The sequence below is a fragment of the Diceros bicornis genome, chromosome 40 (genome assembly GCF_020826845.1).
Source record: "Diceros bicornis minor isolate mBicDic1 chromosome 40, mDicBic1.mat.cur, whole genome shotgun sequence".
Classification (NCBI taxonomy): Eukaryota; Metazoa; Chordata; class Mammalia; order Perissodactyla; family Rhinocerotidae; genus Diceros; species Diceros bicornis.
In genome coordinates this window covers 15,385,427-15,401,408 of record NC_080779.1, presented here as the reverse complement: position 1 = coordinate 15,401,408, position 15,982 = coordinate 15,385,427, and the positions used below count along the sequence as shown (strand labels likewise).

Below are 15,982 nucleotides of genomic sequence, written 5' to 3'. Positions count from 1 at the left end.
ACAAACCTTATGAATGACAGTGACACAGCACTCTATTAAACACAACATTTGGCAGGAAGTTGGGCCAAATCAATATGCAGTTCTTTGTACCACTCAATTACCACAAAAAAATCCAACCATTTTCTCAAACACATTTTACATTGAGGGCTGAGCTGGGGGGGTTGGTGGAACAGTTGGAAATTGAAAAGCTCAAAGGCACCAAACATTCTTTTAGAAAAGAGGAACAACAAAAAGTGATTAGGGAGAAACGCTTTTCATGAACTGAATGTAACTTGACAATAGAGACCTCCATTTTTAGCGAGTCTATTCAATTTCCATTTTTTTAAGTCATTAGGTCTCCATTTTAAGTTTCAGATTTGAAATCAAGCTTTTCTGGACTTAATAATTATGTAAACCAAAGAACTCAGTAAACCAAGTTTCCACCCAAAGCATCTTTTACAGTCTGTAACAAATGTTTAAAAAAAGGAGTTGTTACAGAAACAGAAAAATATTTAACAGCATTGGTATACATAACTGAGGAGGGGGCAGAAGGAGGGGGTAGGTGGTCAGGCCCAGATTGCCCCAGCCAATTGTTATGGGGGGGCGGGGGCCAGAGAAGAGGAGGAGGAAGGAAAGGGGAGGGAGGAGAAAGAGGAAAAGGGATAGAATTAAAGAATAAATTTAAACAAAATGGATGAAAACAAAGAAAGTCTGTTTTTTTGTGTGTGTGTGAAGAAGATTGGCCCTGAGCTAACATCCGTTGCCAATCCTCCTATTCTTGCTAAGGAAGATTGGCCCTGGGCTAAGATCCATGCTCACCTTCCTCTACTTCATATGTGGGACGCCTGCCACAGCATGGCTCGATAAGCAGTGCGTGGGTCCACCCCTTAGATCTGAATCAGTGAACCCTGAAGTGGAGCGTGCGAACTTAACCACTACAACACAGACCAGCCCCAAAGAATGCCTATTTTTGAAGAAAGTTAATTTAATTTACTGTGAAAGAAGTTCTGGAGGGCAGCAGCGATGACGAAAGTAGTGACAGGAGTCAGTACACGAGGGTCTAGAAAGCGGCTGGGGAACTAGAGCGGCATCCTTGCTAAAAGGCCTGAAACCCTCTTGCAGGCCCTTTGGCAATCGGATGCAACCTGGAGTGGTAAATTCCACCCAACTTAAAGTTCTTCCAGATACCGCAAAGAGTGTTTTAAAATTAAGAGTGACTTCTGGTTTAGCAAAAATGACCACGAGCAGTGAATAGTTCACAGAAAACATAAGGCAAAACTTCAGTGCGCAAGTCAAGGTAGTGAGCGATGATAACTCAAGATTTCCAGAAAAAATACTATAAAGTATTCTGCTAAGGATGTTTCTTCTCAAGGTCTAAAATTACTGCTATACATATCAAGCCAATGAAACATTTACAGATGGGCATTAAATCAGTACACTGCTAGATGAAGAAGAAAAGGTGTAGCAAATGTTTAATGCAGTCCAGCAAAAACACTTGAAAATGTAAAACTGAAGCAGTTATATCAGAAGCAGCAGAAGAAATCAGCGGGCAATCTTGTTGGACTTAATGTACTGTATATAAGTGTTAAATGACTGTCAGAGATACAAGGATAAATAGTGTGTATTTATCTTGATAGCCTGGTCTGGTAGGGGCGCAGACATCAAAACAATTAGAGCAACAACCACCGCACTGATAGAAGTTAGTAGAAGATGTCATGAGTAATCAAGAATCTAACTTCATTTTTAATGTTGATTACTGACAGTTTTCAAGCCCCACAATGTCCCTTCATCTTATGCCCCACACCCAGGCAAGCCAATAAGCAAATCTGCACACGCTCTCATCTAGTGAAAAGTTCAAACTATGCAAGCCCACCCCAGCCTCATCCCCTAACCACAATAAAAGTCAAGCCAGTCTCCTTTCTCTGCTCTCTCAAGCCATTTTTCAGACTTGACTGGGAGCCCACCCTGCTCTCCCCAGAAAGCTTCATTATAATAAACCTTTTCTTACCCTCTTGGTGTGTGTGCATGCGATGTCATCAGTCTTGGCATCTGAACCAAATTTTGGGTGGGGATCCATCCCACCCCTATGGGGTAAACATAACACCATGGAAGCAGAGAGAAGGCAGTTTCTACCTCTGCTAGGCAGACTGGGGAAGGCTTGCTTTATAGAGGAAGGCTATACTCTAGAGTACTGAAGGTCATTAGGGATTCAACAGGCCAGGGAGGTTGTAATGGGCTGCAGGGACTTCAACCAGAGTAGCTGCCCACTGTATGATTTCTCTTCTCTGGTGAAACCCTGATAAACACAGGGACAATACCTGGAAGACATGTCCACCACCAAATGCCCTCCTTGTTTGACTGCTGGGGGAGATACCTGATCTAAGCCAGGGTGATCATCACACTACTCTGAGATTTTTCAAACTAAAGAAAAAGAAGCTATTATTCCCCGATGGAGGGAAGCTATAGGATGTGAGTCTGAAGAGCAGTCAGTGGATTTGTTCTCATCATTGTAGGAAATAGATATTGGCAGTGGGAGAGAATAAGCCAACACAGAGTGAGGCAGAGATAAGAGACAGAGAAGAGTCCTGGTAGTGTTGGATAACGTGGATCCTGTCGTCCCCAGGTCCCAGCTGTATCTCTGACCTTTCTGCAGATATATCACGGTCCCCAGCATTCCTTCCAATATATGCTTATCTTTGCCTCAACTAGTTTCAGATAGATTTCCATCACTTAGAACCAAACAACTGCAGCACTGACCAAAACAGAGGGGTTAAAGGCACTCTGTAATTACTGTTTATTTTCTTAAAATACTTACAATACAATGGTACTGTAGTTATGTAAACATGCGCTGAAGAACACAGGAATGAAATGTCATTAGGTCTGCTACTTTCAAATGATTCAAAACAAAAATATGAAGTAAACATGGCAAAAATGTTAATTATTGAATTTAGGTTAAGAGTACACTATCTGTTCTTTCTACTTTTCTGACTGTATGAAAGCTTTAAAAAATTCTTTATAGAAGGGAAACTCAAAATATGTATAACATGCCTAGAGCTTAGAAAGATCAGTTATTTCAGGAAATGGTAAGTAGTTCTCCACTGGTGTGGTTTAGGTGGGGTGGCGTACAAGAAAAGTATGTTAAGAAATTTGGCATTTATCCTGAAGACATTAGGAAACCATTAAAGGAATTCTGCGGGGGGAGGAGTGTGGGAAATGACACGATCAGATTTTAATAGTAAAAAGATTTCTCTGTTGACAGTATAGATCACAAATTGGAAAACGGCAGGCACGTGGTAATAGTCAGATAAGAAACGATGAGGGCCTGAATTAAGAGAAGGATGAGCAATGAAGGTTAGAGAAGAACAGACATGAAAACTGACAGCATCAGGTAATGGATTTAGTGGGGGAAGGGATGAGGTGCTTTGAGGGAAAGGAAGGAATCCAAGAAGCCTCAGGATTCTAGCTTTGATGACTGGTTGGTACCATTCACAAATATTGGAAATACAGAAGCAAGAGCAGGACACACTGAGTTTAAGGTGTTACTGGAGACACAGGTGAGTGATGAGGGTGGGGGGCGCAACACAGATTGGAAAACCATAATCAACTAAGTTTTATGCTTCTAAGAGTGAAAAAAATAAACATACAATAACTTTAAAAGAGGATATATCCTAAAACATCTGATTTCCTTTAGCAATCAGTTACTTCCTGACCCATTGATAATTTACTTTCTACAGTGAAAATGTACAACTTCATTTTCTTTGTCCTAAAACTACTTTCAGGTTTCATAAAAAGTACCTTGGCTCTAAAATCGCTATGCAAATTCTTTCCATCACATCCCCTCCAATTTTCTAGAGTCAAAAGTTCTAAATTTAGGAATCTCTTTGCTTACATCTATGTGGTGGCTTTGTGATGTATCATCTTGGTTGGGCAGAACTATAGCCCCCAGAATTCTGCTTAGGTGGGTTACAAGTGATATTCTCTCCTGAGAGCTGAAAGATAGAAAGGAGGCAGCAGCCATTCTGTGGCACATACATACCTTCTCCCAGTTATTCCAATACTAATATAGGTGCTGCTGAAAAGGGATTTGGCAGACACAGAGTCCTTAAATCACTTGACTTGATGTTAACTAAAAGGGAGATTATTCTAGGGGGGGCTGTCTTAATCAGCTGCAAACCTTTTCAAAGAGAGCTTAGTCCTTGCCTGAGCTAAGAGACTCCAAAAAGCAGGATCTGCAATTGCTCTGCTTCCTCGAGATCTTCCCCGAGTGCCTGCCTGTGGACATCAAGCTTCAGCCTGTGCCCCTGGGGTTCCAGCCTACTCATGACCTTCCCTTCCTGACTGCCTGCCATGTACATTTCAGGCTTGCTTAACCGGCTCCCACAACTGTCTAACCCAATTCCTCATAAAAACTTCACACATATATACATACACATACATATACTCATACACATACATAAATCTCCAACTGCTTCTGTTTCTGATTGAGCCCTAATATACATGTGTTCATATCTGCCCCCAACTCCTACTTCTACAGATCCAATTTTACCTTTGTGAGATAAAACCAACCCTATTCAGTGCTCTCAGACTGGACACAGAAAAGTTTAAAATAACGGTAGAATGGTTTTCTTTTTCTTTTGTTTCCACTATTTTGGAGCAGCATATAAATTTGCTGCTTTAGGGAATAGTCCAATGTAATTATTATATTTCTTTCCTGTGCTGTAACTTAGAGCTCACGCTATACTTCAAATAATTTTCTTCACTGTATTACCTGGCCCCTGTTTGTACTGGAGTTCATCTGTCCATTCACACATCTTCAACAGATCTTCCACAGTTTCTCTCAGCGCATGAGATCTCAGTTTCTCTAAGACCAGCTCCAGTCTCTTAAAGAAATCCCATTTATTTCCTCTCTAGTCACAGATTAATTCATTTATTCCTATCAGTTCTCCTTGTGAATGATACCAAATTATTCTCTAGCCTAAATTAACTAAAAACCTTTATATTCTGCATATCCTTTCATCTCACAATTCCATTAAGGACTTTCTCCTGAGGAAATAGTCATGGTTATGTTTAAATCATTAGTTTCAGCACTGATTATATGAAAAAAAAAGTTTAAAATAATTTAAAGCAATAAATGAATTTAACAAATATAATATATCCATACAATTTGATGTTCTTTGATATCATAAAATAATGTAACAAAATTCAATGGAATAAAGAAAAAGAACGCACAATACATCATGTTCAGAAAGCAAATTATAAAATAGTTTATGCTCAGAAAATATAGTTATGTTTTTGTAAATAAGTAAATATAGATGCATAGGAAAAGGACTTGAAAGACAAAAGCTCAATGTTAACGTTTCTGAGTTGTTGGATTGTTGGTAATTTTTAACTTTCTTCTGATAAATGTTTTCTAAGTTTACTACGGTGGACATGTACTGTTAGTATAATAAGCAAAACCCCAGTAAGTTTTGCAATGGTGATTTAATAACCTGTGGTCTAGAACAAGAATTCTTCAGTAGCCCTTAAGGATCCAGATATGGACTTAGAGGGGATGTCTATAAAACTTTTGAACCTGTATGCAAATATTGTTTATAGGCGCAACTTGTGTGTCTGCATTTGGGGAGAGGAAGGAAAAGGTTCCATAGCTTTCATTTATTCCTAAAGAGATCATGACCCAAAAAAGGTTAAAACCACCAGTCCAGAATCTTGCTTGACCTTATCTCAATTTCTCTATTTTGGAGGTGGGGCATTATTTAAGGGGTTGAGGGACAAATAATTTGGAACAAGAATTCCCAATTCCAATTCAGGTATTTTGTATACCTGAAAAATTTCTTTATCTCAAGGGATGCATGAAATTTGTAAAACTCCCTCAAAAACAAATAATGAAGAGAAAAACAGTCGGATACAACTTTTGAAACAATCTCTCTAGAATGGTTACTGCCATGCTTTTCAAAGTAAGAATACTTCTGTTTTAGACTAAAAGTTTTGGTACATTGATCATCTCCTCTGCCCCACCCTCAAGGTGTCATCATAAATATCACTCATGCCATAGTCTTAGAATGGAGTTCATCACTCTCTGTTCTGATCCACTCTAGAATGAAAGAACATACTCAAGAGAATTTTACTGGAGAGAGAAATCTCTTTAAAAATAATGAACTCTCTTGCTAAAGATCAAAATACATGCCATGTTTCATTAAATATCTGCATGTGATGGAAGGAGACTATGAGTGATAGATTATTGTGACTGGATTAAGAACTCTATATTCCTTGCAATCTCAACATTGTACCTAAACCTATTTTCAGAACAGAAATAACAGTGATGTATTTCCTATCCAAGCATTATAGTCTTTTAATCTAACACTCACAACTTAATTTTGCTTCTATAATGACTATTCCCAGATAGTGATTCCATCTAGAAGTGCACAAAGAAGCATGGAAACTTCTCTCTGCGCTCCCACCCCTCAAATCCATGATCTCTATAAGAATAAAATCTCGTAAAATGGAGCTGCTATCACATATCTCTTACTTCCTATGCTAACTACTCTACCATGGTTCCGTACAACTGATATATCTGATTATTCTAGGTTTGAGATTGCAAATAAATTATTAAACTTAATGTGTTTACTACAGTAAAAAATTGGCTAACTACAACTTTGATAACATTAAAGAAAATTACAATTTTCATTTATTGAACCAGAACAGATCTACATACAGCTTCCCCATCACTTACCTTTTAAATTCTTTTCTTCTGCTAACTTATCAGAGTGGCATTGCTCTAGTAATTATATCATTTATTATGTTCTTTTTATCCACCTGCAAAATTGGGTTGGAACCAAATACAGGTGAAGACTTGTTTTCCCCTTAGTGTATGTGACGTGCAAAACCTGAGATCCAGAGGTAGAAGGTAAGCCAGAATATGGCTTGAGAAAGCAAATCTGTGGTTGAACCATGTCTTTCTGTAGGATTTGCTTTTGTTTGTCCTTTTAGGTTGGTGATAATATTATTTACCAGGTGATGTATAAAAATTTGTACTTTAAAAGCATATGCGGGGGCCGGCCCCATGGCGTAGCAGTTAAGAGCGTGCGCTCCGCTGCTGGCGGCCCTGCTTCGGATCCCGGGCGCGCACCGATGCACCGCTTGTCAGGCCATGCTGTGGTGGCATCCCATAAAAAGTGGAGGAAGAGGGGCACAGATGTTACCTCAGGGCCAGTCTTCCTCAGCAAAAAAGAGGAGGATTGGCTTGGATGTTAGCTCAGGGCTGATCTTCCTCACAAAAATAAAAAAATTAAATAAAAAAGCATATGCATCAAACAAATAAATAATATGCCCTTCTACATCCACAAGGAAAAATTTAAATAATAAAAACGGAAATAAAGTGCTAAATAGAAAAGGTAACCTATAAGTTTTATGTTGCTTCTGAAGATAAGATCCTCCGAACCAGAGACTCCATTATTTGGGTATTTTTCAAACTTCAAAACTTGTATAATTACATGTTAGACTCATAATAGATACTTGCTTCCCATTTTCAAACTGCATTCAACATCATTTGTTTTCCTGATGACCTGAAAATGTAGCTTTCTCATATAGATAACACAGGCAAAAGGCAAGTCAAATGCATGCATAAAATACATGTGGTAGTTTAATGGGAAACTATGGTCTGAAAATTTTAAACTTACTGTTCATGGAAATCCAGCATTGGTGGCTCAAATCGTATAGGTCTGCAATTACCCCGGTACAGAGATATACTGTAAGTAAAAACAAAACAGCATGAGAAGCAATTCTTCAAAATATACAATTCCCCAAACTGAAGTCAGACACTTGAGTTTTGTCCCAAGAAAGTAGCTTTAAGAAAAGTGGAGTTTAATGTTCTATTAGCTATGTGCATCACTTTTTTTATTAGAGGAAGTCAATAAATGTTGTTTTAAAAAATGAAAAGAAAAAAACAGGAGTATATTTCCTATTCAAAGCTATGCAAAAACAAAATATGCTCAGGTAGACTGAATGTTGAAATTTATTCAGTTGATATAGTTGATAACAATATACCTTAATATGTTCACTTGGATTTGTTGATATGTGTACAATGAACCATAAACAGCTAATACAACCACACATACTTGGCAGAAAATATATAGAGACAAAGACCTTGTAACTAGAGGGGCAAAGGAACTACAGTGGCAAAGGAACTAAACAAAAATGAATTTGGGGATAGAAATTTCCAAGAACTGAAATATCTTTTTAATCTAAGAGTTTGGAACACACTGATCTATGATGTCTTGTCTTAAATATTTGAGCGTCATTTTTAATTATCCCACTTGATACTAGAACTTCTCACTAAAACAGATTTCTGAATAGCAAACCTCTTAGACATCACCACAACCTAACACTGACGCAAACTATAAATGACCTTGTGGGCGGGGGGAGTCCACATACCTAAAGTCATCTGTTTTGTTTATATACTGAGAAAGTCAGAAATTTAGTTAGCCACTAAAGTTTCTAAACAGTAGATGCTTACTTTTCTGTTGTATTTTAAGAAATGATGTTAGAGCAAAAGTCAATTTGTGACACTTTATTTCCATCACCACTGTAATTCATAAGAATACAAGCTTCAAATTATACAGTAAGTTCATTCAGGAAATACATTAGAAATAGACAAGGACATCCAGAATATGTAGGAAATTTAGCTTTAACTCAATTCTATAAAGATTAAATAGTCTGAAATAGGTGAAGGGGATAAAAGGTACAAACTTCCAGTCATAAAATAAATAAGTCATGGGGATGTAATGTACAGCATAGGAAATATAGTCAACAATATTGTAATAACTTTGTATGATGACAGACGGTATCTAGTCTTATCAGGGTGATCATTTTGTAATGTAAATGTCGAATCACTAAAAAAATAAAATAAAAAATGAAATCAAAGATACTATATTTAAAAAAAGAGCCAGAGTTGAATAGTGGATAAAAGATGAGTAACAAGTATTAGAAATATAAAATAACAGTAAAATCTAAGTATGACACATGGAGAAATAAAGAGAAAAGAAAATTTAAAAAAAGATTAAATAGTCTGAGCAGCGGAATAAGTGATCTCAAAGTAATCAAGTCTAAGGGTGTTTTTAGCTCTACCGATTAAGAGTATTTCTGTGCTGCCTGATAATCCCTCTATATATGTTGAACAGAAAAGATGACAAACACAAACAAGAAGGATAACACCAAATGTAAGATTACACTTTACTAAAGCACAAAACTAAAGACACTAGGACAAAGAACGCATGATTCCTCACAAGACAGGTGCCACATGCACCAAGAAGCACAGAATCTACCTCCTCCTGATTTCCTCCTTTCTTAGGTGTGACATAACAAAGACACTTGCTGGTGTCTTTAAAACTAGAGATACCAATCAGCTCATCAGTTTTTGTTTTTGTGAGGAAGATTAGCCCTGAGCTAACATCCCTTGCCAATCCCCCTCTTTTTGCTTAGGAAGACTGGCCCTGGGCTAACAGCCGTGCCCATTTTCCTCTATTTTGTATGTGGGGTGCCGCCACAGCATGGCTTGACAAGTGGTGCGTCAGTCTACCCCCGGGATCCAAACCTGTGAATCCCGGGCTCCTGAAGCAGAGCACACGAACTTAACCGCTACGCCACGGGGCCGGCCCCAGCTCATCAGTTTTAATGGTGTGAAATCCAAACTTACATAAAATATTAGTCCAATCAAGGAAAAAAAAAGTATAATGCATCAAGTAAATGTGCATAACTCATTAATTCATATATATAAACAATGACTATGTTAGATGCTAGAGATACAAAAGAGAGTAAGATGGTGTTTTTCTCTCACAGAACTGAGAGTCTACTCCCAAAGTTGCAAATGGAAATGTCTAAAGTGGCTAGGCAAGGTAAATAAAAGTACACATTCCATTCATTCAACATAAATATACTGAATGCTAGTGGCTGGGGCTATGGGAACAAAGCTAAGAGCCTGCTCTCTGGCACTAACACCCCAGTAGGGGAGACAAAAGTAGAATATATCAGGTGATGACGTGTGATATATAAAGACAAATCAAACACAGTAGGAACAGAGAATGCCTCTCTGAGGAGGAACACTGGAGCCGAGATCTGAATAGTGGAGATCTGGGGGAAGAAAGTAGGGAGGTACTTGGCATGTTGAGGAACAAAGAGGCTTCAGGGAAGGAGGAGGAGGAGGTAGGAGCTGAGATCAGAGAGGTACAAAGGCCAGGTCTCCTTGTGGGAGTTCTGAATTTTATTCTAAGTGTAACAAAAAGCCTCCATGGTCTTTTTTTTTGCTGAGGAAGAGTCACCCTGAGCTAACATCCCCCGCCAATCTTCCTCTTTTTGTATGTGAGCTGCCGCCACAGCACGGCCACTGACAGACAAGTGGTGCAGGTCTGCACCCGGGAACCAAACCCAGGCTGTCGAAGTGGAGTGCACCGAACCCAACCCCTAGGCCATTGGGGCTGGCCCAAGCCTCTACGGTTTTTGAACAAGGAAGTAACATGACCCGACACCCTTCAAAAGGTTAATTTTGGCTGCTGTGTGAAGAACAGACTGCAGGGGCCCCAAGGTGGAAGCAGGGAAGTCCCGCAGCAGTCCAGACAAGAGAGGATGGCAGCCGTGGTCTATGGGGACTGCAAGGAAGAGTGGTGAGAAGTGGCTCTTCCCGAATTTATGTGGACGCTAGAGACAACAGGTCATGCTGGGGGATTAATTTTGGAGTACCAGAGAAAGAAGTATCAAGGATGACTTAATCCTGATAGTGGCCTGAGAAATCAGACGCATAGTCACGACATGGGAGGAGCAGGTTGAAAGTGGAGAAGAGTGATGGGTAGATATTCAGAAGTATTGTTTTAGACATTTAAACTTGAGATGTCTTATCTAAACGAAGATGTCAAGCAGGCAGCTGGATATGCGTGGTTATTGCTTCATATAAACAAGTTCCTGATTTTTGTGTACTGATCTTATATCCAGCCACTTTGGTGAGTTAATTCTAATAGTCTGTCTATGGAGCCTCTTAGATTTTTCTCCTGTCACTGTATATGCTGCCAAAATGATCACTATCTGAATTATCTCTGTAGACAAACCATCTGCAAGTAACAAAAATTCTATTTCCTCCTTTTAAATTCTTAGACTTGGTTTTCCTTTTCTATGTCTTGTGTTGGCTAAGACCTCCCATAAAATGCTCCAGAGAAGTGGCGTCCAGCAATTGTTATTGTGATAGTCACAGAATGCTCACACAATATGAGATCGAGTAGGCAATACATAAAAGATGATTCCCTCATAAATAAATGCATATTTTCAAAACAATAGCAGATCTGTATCTAAGAAACAGTTTTAATATTTGAGCGGGTACAAGTTGCCATAGGTATAATCTTATTTTACAGAACCAAAAATTCAATGACATTACCGTCATGTATCCACAGCTAACTGACATGGCTGCTACTATGTTTATTTAGAAAGGGCATGACATCATTTAGCGCTTTATTAACAGAAAGCAAATGTTTGCAAATCTATAATGTTGAAAAATAAACTGGGGAAGAAGAATGTGAAAAATGGTACCCATTTCAAAGAAACAGAATCTGAGATATTTTAACAGGATAATGCATGATTTTATGCTTTCTGCAGCAATTCTATTTGTTTTGTAAGTCTCAATACAATCTTTTTATTTTCACTAAAATATTAACTATTTATTTGAGGATATGGAGATGAATAAGGACTATTTTCTGACTTCAAGGAGGGAACAACCAGAGAGATTCAAGGAATCTTGTGGGACATAGTCTATGTTCCATTGTGAACTGTCAAGTCAAAGTTAAGCTAGTAGCTCCCAAATGAAGCATACAGGGCCTTCTCGGAGCTTTGGGAGTTTGTTTAAACCAGGAAATTTAAAATGTTTTCCTAGGAACAATTACTACCTAAATGAAAGGTACTCTTTGGCCAGTATTTCTTAAAAACTGGTTTGTGGTCTACCTACAACTTAATCATCTGGAATTCTTGAAGAAATGCAGATCCTAGGACCCCACCTCCAGAATCTGATTCCTTACATCTAGTATGGAGCCCAGAAACTGGTGATTTTATGCACACTGTCACATTTGGGAACTACTCTTTTGCATCTTGATCCACACTAAGCATTGCAAGCAGAAATAAGAGGGGAAAAATGTACCTTAACAAGTAAAAGTTTCCAAGTCACCAACAGTTTAAACTGGTTCCAAGTAAGATTTTTATTAGAAACAGCTAAAAAAAGTGATTTAAAAGAAATGATATAGATTATGCCTATATAATATGTATATTTTTATATATATACATATATATACACACAAATACATTTTAGATTAAATTTGCATTTCCCTAAGGACAAATGTTGCTGAACATCTTTTCATTTATTTATTGTCCAATTAGATAGATATCTTCTTTTGAAAAGTATCTATTCAAAGTTTTTTAACTTGGATGTTCGTCTTATTAAGTTCTAAGAGTTCTTTATATATCCTAGATACATCCTTTGTCAAATATATGTACTGTGAATATTTTCTACCTGTTCCTCCTTTTCATATTATTAATGGTGTCATTTGGGGGTGACGTTGTCAAAATGGTGACAAAGGTCATTCCTGACTTCGGTCCCCCTCACAAGACCAACTAAGAACTATCCATAGACAAGACACTGCCGTGAAAATCCCAGAACATGAGAGTGAAGTTTAAGAGACCAAAAGCACCGCATTAGAAAGGTAAGAGGAATGGCTACATTCTGATCCCACCACCTCTCTACCAGGCCAGCACAGCACCACACTGAGAGGGCCATCTGGGGCCTGTAGTCTCTCCAGTGGGAAAGCAAGAGCCCAAGGTGGACATCCAGCTCCCCCAGGGTTGTGGGTCACTTCCTAGAAAACTCACTTGAGTCTTGCCTCAAGGGGACTGCAGGGGGTATCTGTGGGGCTTGACCACTGGAGGTCAGATTGGGATGGGGGTGGGTGGGATGTACAGCAACCAGTGCATGGATCTTGGTAGACCACGTTCCTCCTTGTGACAACATGCAAGTAGGGATCCTAGCCAGCAGTTCTGCCCATCTGCAGAGCCAAGCTAGTGGCCCTATCTGGCCACGGAGCTCGGTGGACAATTCTGTGTGATTTGGGTCCCCACCCAACGAGCCATACCAGCCATGGAGGCTGTTCTATGGCCCCACCTGGGCTGAGAAACAAATTCAAAGACCTGCTTAGGGCTGAATACAGCTTCCAGGCATCCCACTCAACCAGGATGCCTAACCAGAACACCTGGGAAGCTGCATAGCCCAACCTACAGTCCCACTTACAATGGCACTCTAGCAGAGAACCAGTCAGTGGCTCAGCCCATCTGCAGAGCCAAGTTAGTTGCCGTTTCTGGCCAGCAAGCTTGGTGGGCAGCTTTGGCAGATTAGGGTCCCTAGTTATCAAGTCATAATGGCTGTGGAGCACGTTTTACAGCTCTGCCTGGGCAGGGAAGCAAATTCACAGCCCCACCCAACTACTGAGTATAGTACCCAGCCTATACAACTAAGAAGCCTGACCAGAGAATCTGGGCACTGTGGAGCCCATCCTACAGCTGCACACGGACAGGGAACCAAGTAAGCAGTCCTATCCAACTGACCTCAGCCAGCAGCAACTCTCCTGACCTCTTGAGCTCAGGAAGTGGCCTTGGCCAAATACAGACCCAAATAGCAAGCCCCACTCGCCCAAGGATGCTACCAGCTGACCTGTCTAGAACCCCAAGTTGAGCAGACTGGTGAAGAATTGTCTCTGCCAAAGTGAACTGGTAAAGTCTGGAAGAGGAGATCACTTACTTACCACAAACGAGCAGATGCCAACACAAGGAATCAAAGATCACAATCAGGCAAATATGACAACACCAAAGGAAACTAACAACACTCCAATAACTCACCCTAAAGAAATGCAGATCTATGAACTGTCTGAGAAAGAATTCAGAATAATCCTGAGAAAGAATTCAGAAGAATCCTCTTAAAGAAGTTAAGTCAACTACATAAACAACTAAATGAAATTGGAAAAACAATGCATGAACAAAACAAGAAGTTCAACAAAGAAATAGAAACCATCAAAAAACAAACAAACAGAACCAGCCCTGATGGCCTAGCGGTTAAAGTTTGGTGCTCTCACCGCTTTGGCGGCCCGGGGTTCAGTTCCCGGTTGTGGAACCACACCACTCATCTGTCAGTTGCCATACTGTGGCAGTGGCTCACATAGAAAAACTAGAAGGACTTACAACTAGGATATACAACCATGCAATGGGGCTTTGGGGAGGGGGAAAAAAAAGAGGAAGATTGGCAACAGATGTTAGCTCAGGGCAAATCTTTCCCTGAAAAACAACCAACCAACCAACCCACTGAACAGAAATCCTAGAGCTGAAGAATACAATGACTGCACTGAAGAATTCAGTACAGAGCTTCAGTGATAGACTTGACCAAGCAGAAGAAAGAATCAACACACTGAAAGATAGGTCATCTGAAATTATTCAGTCAGAGGAACCAAAAAAAAAAAAAATAAAAGAATGAAAAAGTGAAGAAAGCATGCCAGATTTACGGGACACCTTCAAATAAAACAATATATGCATTATGGCAATCACAGAAGGAGAACAGAAAGTATATTTAAAGCAGTAATGAATGAAAACTTCCCAAATGTGGGGAAGGAAATAGACATTCAGATTCATGAGGCCCAAAAAACCCAATAGGTTAAACCTGAAAAGGGTTACACCAAAACACTTTAGAACCAAATTGTCGAAAGTCAAAGACAAAGAGAATTTTAAAAGCAACAAGAGAAAAGTGACACATCACATACAAGGGAACCCACATAAGACTACAGGCAGATTTCTCAACAGGAACTTTGCAGGCCAGCAGAGAACAGAATTATATTTTCAAAATATTTATGGAAAATAACTGTCAACCAATAATACTATACCTAGGACAGCTGTCATAGAGAAATGAAAGAGAGAGCAAGACTTTCTCAAACAAATAAAAGCCGAGGGAGTTCATCACACTAGACCTGCCTTACAAGAAATGTTAAAGAATGTTATTCAAGTGGAAATAAAAGGATGCTAATGAACATCAAAAAACATATGAATGTATGTGTAAAACTCACTGTTAATGGTAAAGTTATAGTCAAAGTCAGATTCTCTACTCAGCCATAAGAAACGACGAAATCCAGGCATTTGTGACAACATGGATGGACATTAAGGGTATAATGCAAAGTGAAATAAGTCAGAGGGAGAAGGTCAAATACTGTATGATTTCCTTCATCAAGTAGTAGATAACAACAACAATAAACAAACACATAGGGACAGAGATTGGATTGGTGGTTACCAGAGGGGAAGCAGGGAGGAGGAGGGCGAAAGGGATAATTCGGCACATGTGTGTGGTGATGGGTTGTAATTAGTATTTGGGTGTAATCTATGCAGAAATAGAAGTATAATGATGTACATCTGAAATTTTTACAATGTTATAAACCAATGTTACTGCAATAAAAAATTTAAAAAAAAAAGATTCTCTAATATTGTGATGGTGGTATGTCACTTACAACTCTAGTTTAATAGTTAAAAAACAAATGTATTAAAAATAACTAAAGCTACAATAATTTATTATTTCATACACAATATAAAACATATTTTATTGTGAAATATGAATATTCATATGATTTTTAACAAACTAAAATGTGAGAGGGGGAAGAAGTAAAACTATAAAGTTTATGTATGCTATCGAAGTTATCAGCTTAAAATAGGATGTTAAAAATACGATATTTTAGGTAAGCCTCACGGTAACTACATAAGAAAAAACCTATAGTAATTATACAAAAGATTACAATAAAGGAGTCAAAGCATACTGCCACAAAAGGTGATCAAATCATAAAAGAAGACAGCAAGATAAGGAGCAAGAAACAAAGAATTTATAAGACAGAAAAAATTAACAAAATGGCAATGGTAAGTCCTTACTATTAATAATTACTTTAAACATAAAAGAATT

General features: G+C 38.8%; 1 protein-coding gene across 2 annotated transcripts in view; it reads right to left on the bottom strand.

The window, feature by feature from the left end:
* TMEM131 (transmembrane protein 131) overlaps window positions 1-15,982 on the bottom strand; it is a 221,740-nt gene that overhangs the window by 114,058 nt on the left and 91,700 nt on the right. For both annotated transcript variants that reach the window (XM_058534507.1, XM_058534508.1), the window contains exon 4: window positions 7,656-7,724. In XM_058534507.1, the coding sequence (XP_058390490.1) occupies window positions 7,656-7,724 (69 nt within the window). The remainder of the gene's footprint in view (window positions 1-7,655; window positions 7,725-15,982) is intronic.